The sequence below is a fragment of the Hoplias malabaricus genome, chromosome 8 (assembly GCF_029633855.1).
Source record: "Hoplias malabaricus isolate fHopMal1 chromosome 8, fHopMal1.hap1, whole genome shotgun sequence".
Taxonomy (NCBI): Eukaryota; Metazoa; Chordata; class Actinopteri; order Characiformes; family Erythrinidae; genus Hoplias; species Hoplias malabaricus.
In genome coordinates this window covers 12,637,429-12,658,183 of record NC_089807.1, presented here as the reverse complement: position 1 = coordinate 12,658,183, position 20,755 = coordinate 12,637,429, and the positions used below count along the sequence as shown (strand labels likewise).

General features: G+C 38.3%; 1 protein-coding gene across 1 annotated transcript; it reads right to left on the bottom strand.

Annotated features, from left to right (window-relative positions):
- Positions 1-150: 150 nt before the first annotated feature.
- cnnm2a (cyclin and CBS domain divalent metal cation transport mediator 2a) lies at positions 151-18,909 on the bottom strand. Its single transcript, XM_066679377.1, has 8 exons — positions 17,333-18,909; positions 11,919-12,062; positions 11,649-11,786; positions 11,379-11,548; positions 7,319-7,412; positions 6,079-6,141; positions 4,920-5,098; positions 151-2,941 (listed from the first exon to the last, which is right to left on the bottom strand). Exons 1-8 carry the CDS (start codon positions 18,780-18,782, stop codon positions 2,732-2,734), a joined length of 2,448 nt encoding a protein of 815 aa, XP_066535474.1. The 5' UTR covers positions 18,783-18,909; the 3' UTR covers positions 151-2,731.
- Positions 18,910-20,755: the final 1,846 nt, after the last annotated feature.

The window sequence follows — 20,755 nt, the reverse complement described above, 5'->3', positions numbered from 1 at the left end:
GACGCGTTCTATTTTACGGGAGAACAACTTGGTTGCGCCATCTAGTGGCCACACAACGAAACAGTTATTTTCCGTCCTTTTCTTCACAGTTCTTAAATATTTAATCAGAAAAAAAAATCACTAACAAGCAATTTTCAAAACAGTCCTTTATAATAGTAACATTCAACTTCTTTTATATTTACATATATATTTTCTTGTTGATGGTAAGTATATAATACAACTCTATTCTCAATGCCTTTACAGCATTTCTATAGACATTCAAGATTCTGAATAGCAGCATTAAATGATGAACTCAAACCAGACGATTGAGCACCACATTTTTGAAGATATTTCCTCTGTTCTGTCTAAGGCGGGCCAACAACAATCTTACAACTTCAGGGGATATTACCTTCTGAGATAATGAGAACACACATGATCTTCTGTTCGAAATAAACTGGAATGTAATACAAACTAAGTTCTGTGATAGTAATGCTGTGTGAACCCTACTGTAATTCTTAAAGTATATGCAGATCAACCATGTTGTACTTCACGCATTCAGCTCTGAGATTTCATCAGTAAGAAACAGTACTTTAGATTAAAGTCCCAATCGTTCCTACAAATAAAAACAGCATATTATCCATTGTAAAGGTTTCATCTGTAACACGTCTCAGCTTGTTTTCAGCTATCAGTTACCTCAGTTTGTTTCCTGTTTGCAAGAGCACTTGAGAGATTTGTGGGTTATTTATTTTCCTGATTGTCCCTGCATAACAGATACACTATTGCACTGACAGGTTGCTACATAAATACTTAAGACTGAGACCCCAGCTGCATCCCATGTTATTCCAATAGAGCCCAAGAACAGTCCAATCCTTTACAGTGTAATGAAATGAAATACTGATCTAAATATAAAGAAATAGAAAAAGAAAGTTAATAGACCTCCAAAATATTTTCCCAATTGAGGTGCAGACAAATAACAAACACATTTATGATTTTCTTTCCAAAACTGAGGAAAAACTTAAAGTACCTTATTCCCATGATAATGAATTCAGCAATGACTGCCAAACTCAGTGTAATTAGATTTTTGAATGTTGTGATGTGACACGTGGAAAGCATGTCACACGTTACATACACCACACATCTGTCGTTCTACAAAAACAAATGATTTTAGAATAATTTTTAACCAAAAACAAACACAACATGGTTTAAAAACATACTGTAACATGATTAGACAAAAGCACTTCAAATTAAAATGTTTTTTTTTGTTAACAAAAATGGTCCACCATGTTTTATACAAAAACTGGAGTTAGGTTGTGAGATATACGTGTATAGTCTGTCTATTCAGTGTAAAATGTGACACCGTACTTCAGATTTAAAAGTGAAGTAAAAAAGTACAAGGAAAAAGGCCCTCAAATGTAAACATACTGAATGTCTTTGTACTGAAAATATATTACATAGCACTTCTGCACATGTACTCGACACACACAGACTTTACACAGAGAATCTGTCAGGGGAACATCTGCTGTTTCTCATCAAAGTGAAAATCTGTTGGGAAGCTTTAAAACTGGAGTGTTGATATTACTTAAATACTTCGTCCTTTTTTCTGTCTTTGGTCAAGAAACTCCTCAGTTCTAGAAAGAGAAGCCTCTTCCTCTCCATAGCTGACTACTTTGAAAAGGCTTGGTGGTTTGGCCACTTCTGTTTCTGTGGGAAATGCATAGGGCTGTGCAAGAAATACCAAGACACTTCTAATCATTACTCTTAGTTGTTCTGAAACCTTTACGTACATTGATTTGTTCTCTATAATTAGCAAAACTGAGCACTCTTAAAAGTCCTATTTTTAGCTCCTGGTATGCAAACAAAAAGCCACAAAAAGATCTGCTACCTCCCACCAGGCCTGACTGCTCAAGATCGAGAAGCAGATAAGTTTGCTGAAGCGATCTGGACTGAGGCAGGAGCGTTGGTCTTTATACACTGATCAATCTCCCTGATTTCAGTGATTATTTCAATAACCAGGTCAGAACAGTCTATAAACACAGTAAAAAAAGAAGAAGAAAAGAAAAAAAAGGTTAAGCAACGAATGTTTCCCAAAAGTGAGTTATTCTTTACGTAAATACTGTATAACTAGACTCTGTTCCTTCTGTTATAAGCTATAACCTTATTTATAAGCTAATTAACCCCATCAAGTATGTGTTAAAAAAATATGCTCACCATGCCGTGGTTATACACAGTCCAGAGCACTCGTATCTTTTGTTCTAACCAAAGAACTGAGGTAAGAAAACTCTGATTAATACCAAACTAGATTTCAGCTTCTTGCTGTTCCATTTAAGGTTCCATTAAAGTTCTCACACACACAAAAGACAATTGAGCCCCACTCTAGGACCTCCAGTTAACTCAGTGTGTGTGTCCCTGCCTGATGAGACCTGATATTAACACTTCATTGCAACACACTTTCACTTTCCTTGCTCATCTTCAGTACAAGTGACAGTGGACAGTGCTATGGCCATTATGGTTCTCTATTACTGGATGAGATTAGAGTGACTGAGTGAGTAAAAGGAGGGTGGTCCTTCCCAGTTCTGCCAATGCACGCACGTTTAGCTCGTCTCATGATGCGGTGTGTAGTGTTTTACTGTGGCCCCTGTCCCTTGGAAAGTCTGTGGTAAAAGGTAGAAAATCAGAGGCTTGAGTTTATCCCAGAGAAGCTGCCCTGTGAGAGCTTCCCAACTGCTCATTGAAAAAATAAGAGTAGAGCTCTTTAGACGGCTCCGTCACTGTGTGTACTGTGGTTGGGTTTATGAGCACTGGTAGAGTTCTGCTGGATGAGCAGTGAGGCTGATTCGCCTCCTGGTCCATCCTGGTATTCTGTCATGGTCAACTCTATCTTGGTGAACTCACTGTCAGTAGACTGTGGCGTCTTGTCCATGCGGGATGCCATCAGAGCGTTCTGATACTGCTGCCGTGTCACCTGCCACACAGAACACAGCCCAACAGTCCTTTCTTAAAACACAACTGTACTGTTCGTATTGAACCATAACATTTTTGTTTTGTGGTACTGTTTTTTGCTAAGTTAATATACTTCAGATGTTTTATATGTAATGTGTAATAGTAAAGCACTTTATAAATCCAAAAACAAAAAATGCAAAATACTTGCCCTATTTTAAATTAAATACATTCATTCATACATCTTCTGTTAGCACTTCAAACTGATCAGGGTCACAGAGCCTACCTGGACAAAGCAGGAGTGCCACTCATAATTAATTTAATGGAAAATGAATTATAATATTAACACTGGGCGGCACGGTGGCGCAGCAGGTAGTGTCGCAGTCACACAGCTCCAGGGACCTGGAGGATGTGGGTTTGATGCCCGCTCCGGGTGACTGTCTGTGAGGAGTGTGGTTTGTTCTGTGTCCACATGGGTTTCCTCCGGGTGCTCCGGTTTCCTCTCACAATCCAAAAACACACGTTGGTAGGTGGATTGGTGACTCAAAAGTGTCCTTAGGTGTGAGAGTGTGTGAGTGTGTGTCACCCTGCAAAGGACTGGCGCCCCCTCCAGGGTGTGTTCCTGCCTTGTGCCCAGTGACTCTGGGTAGGCTTCGGACCCACCGCAACCCTGAACTGGATAAGCGGTTACAGACAATGAATGAATGAATGAATGAATGAATTTATTATTAATACTTTTTTATTCTATATATTTAAACAAAGTTGCTGCTACCCTACAGGTTAAAACCTAGAATAGATGAAGAATAAAGTCACTCATACATTAAATATTTGGGTGGATCCTACATGAGATATTCTAATAAAAATTTTAGGCAGCATAGGGTTCTCAGATCACACCACAACGTGGTTCACAGATTATCTCTCCTCAAGGTCACAGTGTAAGTTAGAAAATGTTCTTTCACACACATGTCGAGTTACTAAAAGTGTCCCACAAGGATCGATATTGAGTCCTACATTATTTTCTCTAAACATCAACAAAATTCCTCTTGCTGCTGGTAATTCTTTTATTCATTTATATACAGATGATACAATTCTGCACACCTCTGACTCTTCCCCTGACCGTCTACTGTCTACACTCCAAGATCGTTCTTCCAGTCCAAAACGTCTTTACTGTTCTGAGCTTATCAGTAAACATCTCTAAAACAAATAGTATGTGGTTTGGACGGAAGGGAAGTATAAATGATCCTACTTTCAAAATCACTACCAGTGATGGAGCTACCTTGGAACAGGTTACACTAACAGGTTAAAATAAAAATAAATAAATAAATAAATAAAAACACACCGCGACCCTGAAATGGAAAAGCGGAAAAGAAGATGATGATGAAAATAAAAACATAGGGTAGATTTCCTACATGAGACATAGCTACCATATATCTGCTTGATATCTTTTAAGTATTTCAAGCTTGTAACTCATTCACACTCATTCCCTCACATACATTCACTCACTCAGTTACTCAAAGATCTAACTTACTCCATCTCTCATTCACATACATACTCACACGCTAATTAATTTACATACATAGTCACTCATTTATTTAGGAATTGCACCACAAATTTCTCACACTAATTCACATTTAGAGATTGATCCACAAGGAGGTGCTATTGTGTTTCACATCAAAGACACATTGTGTCCATGTTTACTTATTTTTTCCCTGATTTAATTCCACCATTCCACCGATAACTAGGACTCTCCTACTCACACAATGCTACCAACAAGGAAGGGTGAAGTTCATGATTCCCGACATGTGAAGCCAGCAAACACCTGTTCAGACTGTTACTAACACAGCTCAACATGCTCGGAGGAGAACATTAACAACACAGATCTGTCACGTCAGCTAATAGATGAACTGGCTAGATTAAGGTTAGAAGGAGGGCCCACAATTCCACAAAGTATTCTACTCACTGAGAGGAATTCTTGCCAAAGATTATAATTTTAAAATTCAAACCTTGATAAAGAGTAAGTCAGAGGCTGCTCGAACAGAGTAGTCTGGCACATAAATCTGCAGGAAGGCATTCAGCTGGTTGTTGCTGCTGCCCAGCGCTGGGGTGAGAGCCTCCATGCGGTCATTTCGGTTCACAGAGTCAGAGTGGTTGAGTCCAAAGGGTCGTGGAGGTGACTTATTCTCTGTGTGGCAACAAAAATGTGCAAAGGTCATCTGCTAGTGTTGTAAACGTACTGCTGTGGTGTAAACAACCAGTAGAGATACTTATCATCCTGTCCTTCTGGTGTCATTGGTCTGAGTACCACTGAGAGATGGAGGTTTCCTTTCTCAAGAGTGGATTATGGTCTAGAAATATCTCATTACTAAACATTTAGGCCCTTTATGAAGACACAAATAATCACAGGTGTGGACCGGATTGTTGACAGAAACTGTAATGATTTTACCGTAATTTTTCCTACGTTAACTGGCCTAGCAGTAGCTTGGTAAATACTCAGCAGTAATGACATGTAGAATGTATGTGAATCTTATAAAAGATTCAAACAAATTAGGAACACCTGAGAAATTACCAAGTGAAATCCAATTAAAAAATAATGCAATTGCATAAAAATGAGAAAGTAAAGAGAATATTTTTTCCAAAGGGATGATTTTTTAATCAAAATAAGATTATGTTTTCCACTACTTAAAGAAATAGTTCAAAGAGAGTCCACAGGGAACCATTAGAGCAGCGGTCTTTCCACTGGAATGTATATAATCCCACTATCCCAGGGTCAGATATCCATAAAATGTTTTAGATAAATAACTACTACCACTGAAAGTGTTGTAGTGTTCCACTCAATGAAAGCTGAAGCTTTATCAGATCCTCTCGAGTACTCTAAAACTTCAAAGGGTTTTCTTATTAGATCAAAATGAATCTTTATTTCCAGATACAAAGTCCCAAATGTAGAGACATGAAGTTATTTTCACGAGAAGTTTTATTTTGAGACGTACTCCGACCAGAAACAGAAAGGGAAAAAACACTATACTGTATGGCATTCCTGATATTCAGTTTGTTAGAGTGCAACAAAGTGGATTAGGGGAAATGTATATTAAGACCTTTTTTCATTCTGACTGAAGAGAAACAGAGAGTGAGACAAATGAAAGGAGGTGAAGGACGAGTGTGTACCTGGAGATCCTGCAAGTGACTCTGCCCTGCTCACAACGAAGGTTCGAGACAAGGAGAGAGGAACTGAAGAAAAAAAAAAGAAGAGGGGGACTTTGAAGAAATCATCCATTTTCAAAGATGTAGCATTTTGGCAAAAGGGGAGCACACGGCATAAACGAATGTGGCGTAAACGTAACTCGGGTTTTAAATGTTAAACAGATTTAAACAGAACTTCTTATCTCATTGTAAACACCTCCATCTGCAGATCTACAATGTTTCCCAAGACTGAGCCAACAACATACTGAATTAACTCTGTTTCCTTTTTACAGTCTACTCTCACAAGTGTTACAAATAGCCTCTCAGTCTTTTTCAAATGATTCCATTCATGGGGAACAATATTAATAATTATGTTAATATTGCTTAAGTTCTTAGCAAACTTTTAAATTTGCTATGCTTCACTCTCCCTTGCATGAAAAGCAATGTAAGAGAAACTCCGTGTTATGCTTTCATTATACAAGGAGCTTTACCAAAGATTTTACCCATATATATCATTGCCTCCAGATTGTTGATGGCAGTTTCTTTACTCAGTTTTAGTTACAACTATATCTCCCCAAATATGGCAAGAAGACAGCTAGCTCATGCTTCCTCCAAGACACGTGAAGCCATCCACTGAATCCTTTTGAATTGCTACCAACACTACGTCACTTGATAGTTCATCACGCTTGGAGGACAATGCTAACTGCATTTGTATGTTTACATCAGATTGTGAAGTTAGCATTTTGCCAGTGGGCGGAATGAGGGCCATACTACTAACCTGGAGAGAGTGAGGCCCGTTGAGATTGTATTTTTGCCTTATTGTCCAACACTAACAGAAGAATGTATGCAACATTTTTATAAACAAAAATACGATTTTAAAAACCAGCCCCAATAGAAATATAGTTTCCAGTGCACTCCTAAATCTTCTGCTTAAACTTAATTCCCAACAATGGTCACAATGTTAATCTGACCTTGTATAATTTCACAAAATCCAGGATCTTGCAGCCCTGCATCTAAAAACTCAGGGCTGGACAGAACTAATGAGTGTACGTTTAGCTGACTCAGCTGTCAACAGGACTGAGTGACAGGCGTAAGATGCTGTGGAAAAATGCCAGTCAGATTTCTAGTCCTAAGGCTTTACAGTAGAAGTGCGGAGTCAGCACCACCTCAGCTGAGGAGGAAGGCTTGTTTTGAGTGTTTTTTTATGTTTCTCAATTTTACAGACCTGGCGATGAGGTTAAGGCCATCATTCCATAATAAGAAAATGGTCCTGCTTTGAACTTCATCCCCTCCTTCCCAGCTTCAACCTCCACTTTCCCCTGAGGAGTTACAGAAAGAGACAAACAATGTTATAAAATACAAAGCCCATTTATCATTTAGGGTTAATGTCATTTTCTTTTCAAATGTATAACATTAATTATAGAATAACCAAATAAATTACACTGTCTGGTCTATAAAGTGACACATTTTAATATTTTGTTGGCACATATTTAGCTTTGATTACAGCACACATTTGTTGTGTAACTGTTTCCACAAACAATCGCAACACCAAATTATTTAAATCCATTCAAAATTCCTATAGTTTTTCTATCTTGCACTGACGACAGGAGACTCAAACCACTCCATAAAGTTGTCTCCAGCACGTCCCTAAGACTTGCAAGGTGTTTAAGTTCAAGACCCTATAGTGGCCAATTCATGAGTGAAAATGTTTTCTCATGCTCCCAAGAACACTTTTTTACCATCTTTCCTGTGCACTCGGGAGAGACAAAATACAGTAAGAAATACATTCAGGTTTGCAGCAGAATTCATCTTATTGCCACATAACCTTGCCGAGCCTAGACCTGACCAAGTAACATAACTCCATACTCTATCACTCTGGAGTAAGGAAGACCACATAATCTTTTTTATTGCTCTAGAGTCTATTTAGATTTAACCTCACTAACAATTGTTATTTCTTAGGGATACTCAGCAGCTGAGTTCTAATCCTGTGAGTTCTCAGTTCACTGAGTGTGTTAAACATAGTGAAACACTTTGCATAAATGGGAAAACACTTACTCCATCAGTAAGTCTTAAAAGAAATGTCACCTGCTGAGATATATATATAAATAACTGCGGTATTTATCACTACTGTATTTGTTTTATTACAGGCTTATAAATATTCACTAATGTATCACCAATTAACAACTTTTTTTGACAGGCAGTGTACCAAGTACAAATTTGAGTGTGTACTGATATTTGTGAAATTGGTTTGTTGTCAATGTCACAAAGTCTCATTGATGCTGAGCATTTAGTAAAATTGCGCATAAAATATGAAAATAAAATCAAATTTGAAGTGCAATCACACATTCATTTGACTCTGGAACTGTTCTGATTTTGCTCCTGTTCGGATGTAGTATCATTAGAACTGTTCCATGAATTAAGTGAAAAAGAGAGCAGAAAAATTAGAGAACAGGGTAAATAATGAGAGATTATGTGCCTCATTTATTGCTGCTGTGTGCACAGGGACATGGTGAATGGTGTGTCATATCATTTAAAAGAACAGCTGCTGAAACCATTTGTTTCTGAACAGTGCCACTGAGACAGGGTAAGAAACATGTTGTGTTTTATCCCTGTGTTATTTTAAAAAATCATGTCACAGACATTTCATTAAAACCCCAGAAACTGTAATAACCAAAAGGGATATAATACGTCCTCTTTAAACACGGGAGACTGAGTGTAAGAAAGTGAGTGAACTTGAAAAATACAGTGAAAAAGACAGTGAAACAGTGAGTGAATGTGCGAGAGAAAAAAAATTCAAGCAAGCAATATCAAGCAAGTGAATCATCACGATGAATTTAGATTTGAAATGCAAAAGTATAATGAATGAATTATAGATATATATGGTATGTTCAGCACATACTACTACATGGTTTTCTGAACAGTGTGTAAGAAATTATATTAAATATAATATAATATAATACATGTATGTGTGTGTGTGTCCACTCTTTAAGTCAAGTTCTAAAATCATTCTCTCACCAAGCAGCCTTTCAAGATAGGAAAGAATACTTGAAAAATACAGTGAAAAAGGCAGTGAACCAGTAAATGAATGAGTGAGAGAGAGAGAGAGAGAGTAACAAAGTTAAATAAAGTGCTTCTCATTTTTAAAAATACATTTTCTGAGTTTTCTACTTTATAAGTTATATCTGAGAGCAGAGCTCAGTCTGGTGAGTTTGTAAAGTCATATGGATTAGTTGAATGTATGGGTCATGGAGTTCAGTAATTAATCTGCCTGTAGGGTTACATACTACATACTACCTAAGCAATGACCACGAGGGAGCACTTTACACATTAGATTAGGCAAAGGGAGAATACTTTGCCTTTACATTGTTAATTTGTCCAGTTGGGAATAGAGACTATGAAACTAATGATTTACTCTTTTCATGGTCCATACGGTTATATTTATGAGAACAGGCACAACATACACTGCACTTTGTCTGTGTGAGTATTTGATGACAGATCGAACAACAGAAACTCTTAGAGGCCTATTGATGCGGTCCAAAAATGCATATTATGTCTCATCCTGAAATGCACACAAAATATTACAGAAAGTTTTGAACAAAGATTGTGATTCTAGTAATGATTTATCAACAATGTTTTTTTTTTCTGTAAAGACGGTGTTTTGGAAATATGAAGGATCTTACACCGACCGTGTCTCGACAATTGTTGTATGTATGAATTATTACACTGTAATATGTACTTAATATTCTAAGGGGTATTTAGACAGTGACTGATTCCACGTCAGTCATTAGGGGTGGGTGATATGGCAACAAAGTTACATCATGATGCTTGAGACCCTTTTCACAGGCAATCACACATATTAAAATATTTGGTTTGATAAGTCAAAATAGAAAAATTATGCTGATATATAAATGGCACTTTAAAATGCTAACACATCAACACAAGCATCTAACATTTCACATTCAAATCCAACTGAACAAATAATCATTGTTTCATTTCATGAAATATAAAAATGTTTATTGTAATTTCAGTACTGGTGTTATGTCATTAAATATATTTAACATATTGAGGCAGCACAATGGCACAGGTAGTGTCACAGTCACACAGCCTGTAGGGCCTCACTATGGGTGAGTAGGTTGGGGTGTTTTCCCCATGTCTGTGTGGGTTCAAAAACATGCATTTCTAGATGGCTATTTAAAAGTATCTATGGGTGTAAATGTGATTCCTTGTGATGGATTAGCATCCAGGGTGTGTTCCCACCATGCATACAGTGATTATGGGTAGGTTCTGGATCAGCACGATCGTAAACTTAATAAGCGGTTACAGAAAATGTATGTATGTATTTAATAAATTGATTATTTCTACGTGCTTTAAAGGGAACCTTTGTAAAAAAAAACTCTCTTTTCCAATGCATTAACACATTAACTTGGAGAGCTTTAGCACCTACTAACCCACAAACTGTGAAATAAAACAACTCAGTCAGATTTGTGTGGTCTGCGTATGTCAGAAAACGTATTGTAAATCAAGTTATTTTGAAATAATGCTGCTTCTAACAGAGTGCAGAAATCCTTTGTTCTGTCCCTTTGTCTCACCAATCACAGCGCTGGACCCATGTACATTCAAGAGCGCCAAGACAAGCTTAAACTGAGCAAAACAAACACAATGACAAAACATGAAAAGTACTGAATAAAAATGTTAAAAAATGAGAACAGAGAAGAAAGAGAACAGAGAGAAAACAGCCAAAGTTCCTCACTCCTGGTCTCTCACATGAATTTTGTGACATGAGTTGTGTCTCATTCTCATGTAAAGGAGCAGTGGCTGAAACCTCTCTTTCTGAACAGGGATGTTTAGACAGAGGAAGAAAACGTGCTGTCACAGGAGTTTCATTAAGAACCCAGAAATCTGTGTTAACTTGTGGAAAATGGGGTTAAATATGTCCCCTTTAACATGAAGAAATATATACCAGTAAAAACTACATGCACAAAAAACTACATCCATAAAATATTCAGGAAATGCATGCACATTCTGAAATAAAGAGCTGTACCCCTTATGCACTGTAAAAAAAAAAAATATATATATATATATATATATATATATATACAAACACCTATATATACAAACACAAAAACACTGAATACAGTGAATATTTTCAGAGCTTCAATCCAAAAAAGTTTCCAAATAATGTAATATGGATTCCTCTCTCCTCTACACAGAGGCCTAAGTTTACCTACAGTTTTACATAAATAATGCCACACTGGATTTTGCTGGGAATGCTGTGTGGTACTGACCTGTAGGATGAGGATAAAGTAATCCACTGGTTTGTTGCGATGAAAGAGATAGTGTTCTAACATTTTCTTATTCTTGTCGTCGTATTTGAGCTCCTGGATGACGTTGGGATGCTTGAGCAAACGCAGTAGGATTTTCTCTGACATATGAGCAGGACCAAATGGCTCTACCTCTAGATCAAAAGAAGAGTAAGCAAGAGGAGATTTGAAGAACGTGAATTTGTCTTTGATAGCTTTCCTAATCAAGAGCACATACACGTCGGACAGCAGTACCTGTTGCTAGGAAACGCAGGGTAGCCAGCAGAAGCTGTGGAGATATTTTGACCCCAAGATCATTTTCTGTCGGCTTGAAAACTGAGAAGTCCTGCTTCTTGTCCCGATGGGCAATTTTCTTCTTTGTCTTGTTGTCAGCTTTTACCGGATACAACAAAGAGGATGTGTTAAACAATCTACTCACACATTCTTAATGCTGCATATTATGCATTATATTTTGTGTTGATAATATATGATAAGACAAGCTTAGTCAAAGCTGTATGGACTTACTGTAGAGATCAGTCTCATCCAGAATCTCAGATTTAATGATCTCCTCAATGACATCTTCCAATGTCACAATGCCCAAAACCTCATAGAAAGGGTCTCCTTCTCCTTCGTTGTTCACTCTTTGGACAATAGCCAAATGGGATTTGCCTGCCAAACCAAACAAACACACACAGATGTGAGATACATGTGGTATACATATGGAAACCCACTCTGTGGCATGAAATTTTGAGTAATGAGTCCAAACCAAACACTGCAATTCACGTATACTAGGGTCTTAATATCCATAGAATTTAATTTCTGTGAATTTGGGGTTCACATTGTGTCCCTGGATGGTGAGAAAGGTTGAAACTGATGATACTGATGAGCAAGAAATTGGTTGAATATAATGCTCTAAGATCCAGTCAGACATCACGCCATTGCGTTTTCTTAACAAATCTCCCATGGTTCCACATCTGTTTTCCCAGGACCCCCTCAATAAGCTGCTTAAAAAATTCCTACCCAGCACTGTCAACCAAAACGTTAAAGAAAATTCTTTTCCTGTTTCTCAGCTAGTGATCATTTAAAAGGAATTTTCCGGGGCCAGAGCTAATATTAGGCCTGAAATGAAGTTTCCACTGTAGTTGGGCGATGCTCTCACCGACGTGACAACAGGATGGCCACAGTGTCCATATGACGTTCCTCAAATGGCAATACCAATTAAGGCAAAAACATTTAATGTTTTTAATCTGTTCAGTTATATAGAGAAATTCTAATGAAACTAACAGATCTTGGGCTGAAGGAGGTCTACATATTTCCATAAAATATTTAACTAGGTTTTATGCAGAATGTTAAGTTCTTGTTTTTCTGTCAATCCTGGTTTTTACCAAGACTCATGCAAAATCACTTTAGGGAACAGGGAAAGAGAACGAGAAGACACATTCAAAACTTGTGCAAAGAGGGAACATTGTTCCACAGGTCCATACAATGCCCACACAATGTCACACAGGTCTTCAGGGCAGCTCATACATAACAGCTACTTTCAATATTTGAGCACATGTTAAATATAGCAATTTGTCTATAGACTGACTAACAACAAAGTATTCTGAGATTTTCCAAAGTTATATAATGAAAACATACTTCCACTTCAGTTAGACAGACATCGCTGAATTGTCTTCCAAGCCCTTGCTTAAACGATAACATGCCTAAACTATGACTGCAGAACGTAAAACATGCTCTCATAGTCTCCCACAAAAAAATTAAACAGCATGGGGTGTCCAAGCTGCTTAAGATGTCAAACGTCAAGATAGAAAATAACATGCCTCTTGGCTATTTACGGCACCTTACTTTAGTGTGAAATAGTTTCACACAGTATAACTTCAGTCAATCAGTGCTAAGTCTGACAAGGCTACTACACAAAGAGGAATCTGACAGAAAACCATCCTTTGTTTTAAAAGCCTGCCCTCTAGACTAGACACTCTTATACACTCTGCCCATTCCCACCTTATTTATGGAATGGGATTTTTCTCAGATTTTTTCCATAATGGAATTTCCCTATAAATAGTCGCAAGGCCTGTGGGTGGCGAGTCTGTGATGCCTCACCGGAATATTTTCAAAGTCGCAAGCATGAATTAAGGCAATGGGAACTTAGCTGTCCTTTTTAAAAAGACTAGAAACATCCTTAAGAGGACAGAATGATTTATATCAGTGAGTCTTGTGGTAATACTGGACACAGGAAATTAACATTTCTGTGGAGACTGTGATAAATTTACCCAATTTTCTTATCTGGGACATGCAGTGTGTTACAAAAGACCATCCCTAAATTTCTGCTATTAATATATAATGCATTAACTGTATCTCAGAGAGTCACTATTTGTACTGTATTTATTTTTGCAGGGAAACTAACATTAACATTTGAATTTATTCTCTTTTCTGTGTGTGAAATCAAAGCTGTCTGTAAGGAAAAAGGAATAAATCATAGGCAGTGTTCAGATATACATCAGTGTAATGTTTAAAGAAATGTACGGAGCCACCTATAATAAGATCTAGACCATTACAGACATAAACTGCTTTAAGAAAATGTCACCCAAGTCAAGAACTCTTTTTCCATCTTGATGCAACATACAAATCCCTATTATTTCTCAAGACTTATAAAAAGACAAATAAATGTTTATCACCAGTGCATCTACATCTAATTAATACAAAAATAAATCAACATTGGCATTTATAGAGCACACAGCAAAGATAATTGAACTGAAACCAATGAACCAAATTTTCAGCAGATTTACTAGAAACCATAGTTTTACTGAAAAGTTTACTTATAAACAAAGTGCAACAGGTTTAGAGCACACAGTAAACTGCAATTCCCAGCAGAATATTACTTAGTCTAGTAATCCATAAGTACAAATGTGCCACTCATTAAATGACTCCTGATATTCTTGACTGGAAATGATACATTTAACTTTACGCCATCATTCTTTTACAATCTGCCAAATGTGTCTCAGTTAGTGAACATAAATAGCCATTAACCCTGTGAATTCCTGGCCCCGCTTACAGGATTACACATTCCAACACGGCAACATTCTGTTAGCAAATACCTTTCATTCCTAGGAAGAATTTTTTTAATTAATACTAGAGGAGACAAATATGTTGAGTATCAAAGGAGTGCATGATACTATACATCTCTAGTCTTAGAGTTTAAAGAAGATGACAAAGAAGAAGAACAGCTACAACAACAACCACAAACACAATAAAAAGAGTAAAATGGATACATCAATAAATGACAATGTTGATGGAGAACTTACAATAGTCAGTTACATAAAAGAGTAATATATCAAACTTGTATAAATAACAAATAACAACAGACAGAAACACACAGATTCAAGAAGAAAAACAAGAGGCAGAAGAAGAAAAAGAAGAAGAAAAGACAAAACGTATTATCATTGGTTAGTGTTGATGTAGAACATAAAGTATCTCTTGTTGCCCACTAGGAAAATAAAGTATTTATCCCTGCTCTATCCCTGGCACATTTATGCTCACATCTGTGGTAGAGCATCTCTACCACAGATGCTCTGTGGTAGAGCTTTTATTTTCAATAAACACAAGTTGAAAGGTATGCAGAGTCACAACAAACACAGAGTGGGAAATGAGGGTGATGGTAAGTCCTTTACACAGGAGATGTGGGGCCTTCTAAGACAGGCTTTGTTGATGGACTCCTGTTTGACACTGTAGAACCCGCACGTGCCAATTGTTATCCAAATCTGTTTAAGTCCATTTCCTGTCGGGCCACGAATTGTGGAATGTTGGACTGTTTTAAAAGCCAGTCTACCACCAGTCTGAGTCACCACTGGTCAAATATCTCTGATGGTTTCTAAATATTGATGGAAAATAAAACATATGCAAGTGCATATACTGAGATATATTCGCTGTCCAATTAAAAACACATATCTCCAAAATAGTAACTTTACAGGAGAAGAATAAAAATCATCTTAACTTTAAATGGAAGTCAGTATAAAAAGATGTTACTCCAGGTAATTCTGGAGCATTTCCATTGGTCCGTTCATCATGAAATTGAAGATCGTGGAGGACTGTGTTCAAATCATGTAGTAAATTTAAAATTGGTAAAAAATGATACATGTTTTTCTTTGGACAGTGATGACAGTGCAAGCACTGTCAAGATTTTCTGACAGACATTCACAGACATTATGTACATCATTCATTCTTATGAAGTCTCTTCGACCTGGGGAAATGACAGCTGTGATATATGTACATCCAACGTTTGATTCACATGGATCACATATACTCCGCTAATGATCAGGCAGTGTTCAGAATCAGTCATCCATCTACCATCACTCCCTGCTAAGCAGTGCCCTCTGTTAAAAGCCAACCTCTAAAAAAAATCATGTTTAGGTGACTGAGAGCTGGGGTTCATGGAAACTTTCTGGCAGCTCTGGTTAAAGCCTATGTAGTACAACACCTCAGGGTGATTAGTGTGAAAAACCTGTGCCATGTAACATTATTAATACTGAAGCACTTTCATTTGAATCTAGTGTGAGCTTTTCATGTTTTAAATCCTGAGGCCTTCAAGATACCAAAATGAATTTGGGCAGTTGGATCTGCAGCCCTGTGTGTAAGTTAATTTGCTCAAACATGACATGCAATTAGGAAAAACAATGAACTTGTGTAGCCACATCAGGAACAACAATGTGCTATAGGTGAAAGAAGAACACTAGGCTGGGAAAGGACGCACCTCTGAGCACAGTCCACTAGCCTCAAGAGCAGAAAGACAGAGCTAGCTGAAAGAAGCCTGGAAAGTAAATCAGTAAATTAAAATTGAAAGTTTGGTCAAAATAAGAAACTGTGTTTCACCACCACTGCTGTATCTGTGAAGCACACTGCAGGCCGTGATACATCCTCATCATGTATGGCCTCCACTCCAGCTTTCTCATTTATCCTCATTAATGATATAACTGCTGATATCAGTTGTGACAGGAGCAGCAGGATAAATTCTTAAGTCCCTGGAAAAATGCTTTCTGCTCTGATGCAACCAAATTAGTCAAATTAATTGGGCTGCGTTTTATGACACAGTAACCTGCAGCTAAGAGCATTTGCTGTGCATATTCTCACTCATAATGAACATAGCGGCAATTATCTGGCAAAGAAAAACAATGTGAAAAAGGCAGAATGTCCAAGACTGGTATGTGTTGTACTTTATAAATCATATGACATGGCCATGAGCGCTTACGTGCCAACATTTGTAGTTACCTTAATGAGTGTGCAAAGCTACTTTCCATGTTTTCATGTTACAATGATGTTTTTAAGTGAGTTAAAATGTCAGTGATGACTTTAACTGAGGCACATCATCACATTGTGCCCATGATGCAATATTCCTGTCCACACAGATAGGCCTAGTCCATTCTTTCTATCAGGATGAATGTTTCAACAAAACAGAGACGCAGATACCATTGAGAAAATGGTTCTGGGTCATATTCAGAAACAGATGGAAGAAGCCATGATTCAATCCAAGACAAATGTGACTTATTGCAATGTTAGAAACATGCTTCTGTTTTTTGGAGTATCATCTGGTGATGTTTATATGTGAATGAATGTGAAATTAAAACGACATTCTGACAAAAAAACAATATGTGAAGCAATAATAAGGAAATATTTGGGATGCACTGAAATTGGAAATGTGGAACTGAATGTCTGATAGTTTTCAAATACAGATATTGTTGCAGTATGATGAATGCCTCTTCAAATAATGGTTTAAAAATATTTGCTAAAGCTAAACATCTGCGTTATGCTTCTTTTAAAAGCAAACATTTGCAAATATAGACATGGTTCTGATATCAATGCACATCCAAAATTGTTTTTCTGAAGGAGCCTAAGTGGGCAGAAATGCATTTATAAGAAGTGCATGGTTAATCTGGAGTTACATTTACCTTTCTTGAACTCCTCGAGCATGGCATCCAGCTTAGTGTCATTGAAGACAAAATGCAGAGGGTGACTGTAGAACTTGGTGATGGTTTTCAGCGGGGTGCAGTCGTCTGGGTCCACAAAGGCCAAATCCTTCACAAACAGCAGGTCCACTATGTTACACCTCTCCCCTTCAAAGACAGGGATGCGTGTGTAGCCGCTCTCCATGATCTCAGACATGGTGTTGAAATCCAGGATGGCATCAGCAGTGATCATGAAGCAGTCACGGAGCGGGGTCATCACATCCTCCACGGTTTTAGTCCTTAGCTCAAGAGCCCCCTGGATGATGTTGAGCTCTTCTTTCACCAGGTCGTTATATGGGTCTGTAACCCTGAGCATCTCCAGGAGCTTTTCCCGATTGTACACAGTTCCGATCTCCTGCCCCAAGACGTGGTCCAGGAGCTTGCTGACTGGATAAGAAGCAGGAAAAGTTAGGATCATGAAGAACTTGGTCAAGAATATAGTGTTGGCCCCAACAGCAAGGCCATGTCTGGAGCAGATTGCCTGTGGCACAATCTCTCCAAATATGACGATGCCGATGGTGGACACCACAACCGCAATCAAGCCGGACCCTGCAATGTCGTCCAAGAGAATAGTCAGCGTGGTGTTGACGAGGACATTCCCTAGGAGCAGGGAGCAGAGAAGGTAGTTTCCCTGGCTCCGCACTGGCTCTATCTTCTTGGCATAGTTCTTTTCCTTCTCGGTGCCACAGTTTTGGACAATCCTGAGCTCCATGGGGTCCAGGGCCATGAGTCCGAGGTTGAGACCGCTGAACATGCCAGAGAGGCACAGTAACATGGCAATGAAGATCACCTGCAGCCAGAAGGGCAACAGGAACTTCTTCTCCTCCACCACCAGCACTTTGGTGTCATGGCCTTCATGGTAGATCCAGTTGCTCTCTGGGCGCGCGTCGTCCTCCTGCGTGGAGATGCACATGTAATACATCTTGCTCTTCTCGGTTTTGCGCAACGGCTTCACATCAATCTCGATGACGCCAGACGTCTTGCGGTTAACTTCTACGTTGGGCAGGATGATGATGTCGCTGGAGCGGATACCACAGGGGTATCTGGACCCATAATCGTTCGCGAAAGCGAAGCCGTCGTTGGAGCGCTCGTGCTCCGTGAAGGCGATCCTGGACCACGTCTCGTTGTTGATGTTCTGGCCGTAGACGCGCAGCTTGACGCGCGAGCGCTCGCTGACGCGCAGGTAGCCCTTGTCCATGTAGGACACGTCGTCCGTGTCCTCGAGCCGGAGGCCTATGATGGCGGTCTCCTCCTCCTCCCCCACCGCCGCCTCTCTGGCGTTAAAGCAGCGCGCGGGACAGGCGCAAACCACTAAAAACACCAGAGTCAATGAGCGCACCGGACTGAGCGCCGCCATGTTAGAAGTGGGCAACGCGGACCACCGCTTTGCCATGTTGACAGTGGGCAAGTTTTGGGCTCAATCTGCATCAGAGAGGGGAGCACGCTGCCTTCTTCATCCTCGCTCCGGCGCGGCTGAGCTCCAGTAAAGCTGTCATTCCTCCCCGCACCTCAGCGGCTCTGCGACGCGAGAACACGAGCGCTGCTGCTGCTGCTGCTGGAGCTCCGCTCCGGGCGCTGAGTACGGACACTGAGGACCACCAATCCCCGGGCAAGGGTGGGAACAGCGCAGGGATACAACAAATAGCGCGGCGGGAAAGGGTCTAAGAGGGCGGGGTTAATCGGGTAAACTACATCAAAAACTCCTTCACCGACCAATCAGCGCTCACTATGATAGACCCCAAAAACGGGAGCGGTCTTCAGCAGCCAACAGTGTAATAATATTAGCATACTATTACACCAGCCAGGATACACTGCCAAATGAACCCAATCAGGAGCAGTGTTCAGCTCAGGAGCAGCAAGTCTGGGAGATCCATTCAATTCGGTTTATTCAAAATAAGTTCCCATTTGTTTTCTGTGTTAACAAAGAAATTAATGTACAGTAATATTATAAATGTGATATTAACTGGTCCAAGTCTTTGTATATGACTGTACAGCATTACAACCCAAAAAAACTTGCTATATTAAAATAAATATAAATGTGACTCCCAGATTAGGTTCAGATTGTTGAATGCCACTTTTTGTAAAATCTGTTAAATATTTAAATTACTGCATTTAACATAAATAAATAAACGAGTCACATACAGAAAAAAAATGTTTGCTTTCACAATTAAGTTACTGTTTACTAATTTAGCTCATGGCTAAATGTTACTTTGCTTAGTGAGCCACTCACTCTGTCAAATAATTAAGTAAATATGGCTAAAATAATACATTTTTTAATACAAAGCACCTTCAGTAACTGTTATACTTTATTATACTTTAGTCAGATTCATAAGAAATTATAAGTGTAATATACCAATATATAATGAAAAATCTAGAAATTATGTAACATTATACAAATTCAACAGACATGCTCAAATGTAAGATTATCATATGATAAAGGTATTGTATTTATGAAAACAACAGTAACACACAGAAAATTATAAATAACAACAATCCAAGTTGTAGACAGGACACATTTCGCAAATCAGTTAATCATTTGGCATTTCCACGCAGACCTCCACCCATCTTCATAACTCAGAAAGTTACCAGGTTAATGTTAATACACTCTTTAAAAAATCTGGGTTAAAAATAACACAGTTTTAATCAATATTGGCCTTGTACTGGGTCCAATGTGTGCACTAACAGCATGAGTTGTTTTAACCCAGGAATTCTGGCCTGCAGGTTTGACTTGAGTTTACAATAAATTAAAATACTATTTTTATTCATGTACATTTAAATAAAAGTGTTACATTCAAATAGTTTTAAATAATAATAAATAATAATAATAATAATAATAATAACAATATTACATAATAATTTTAAATCTGCAAAATGATAGCATTAATTAAAATGATGACAGTAAATATTGGTGATGTATTTGAACGTTGGAGCCAATTCAACATCTGTCTTGTAGTACTTTATGCTGTTTTCAAATACATTGCCAACAATTACTCTCATATTATTCCACCTCTGGTCATGGAGCTGTTTAGGTCCGATACAATCTAACGTCTTATACATAATTAAATGTGAACTGGGTTTAAAGCTGTAAATGACTGTTTAAATATTCTCCCCTTGCCCTAAGATTATCTGTGATCAATTTGATTGTGAGAGCTAATTACGTAAGCATATACAATTTATGACCAGACATAGTGCCAAGATAAAACCCTAAATATGTTTTTTTTCCTAAAAATATCTTAATAAATAATAATGATTCATAATAAATTAGAAGCTTCACACACTATCTCACTGCAGAGCCGCAGTCTCAGATGGTTAGAAGTACGCCTCCAGCGGTAGATTTTAGAATTTCAGTCACACATTCCTGCCCTT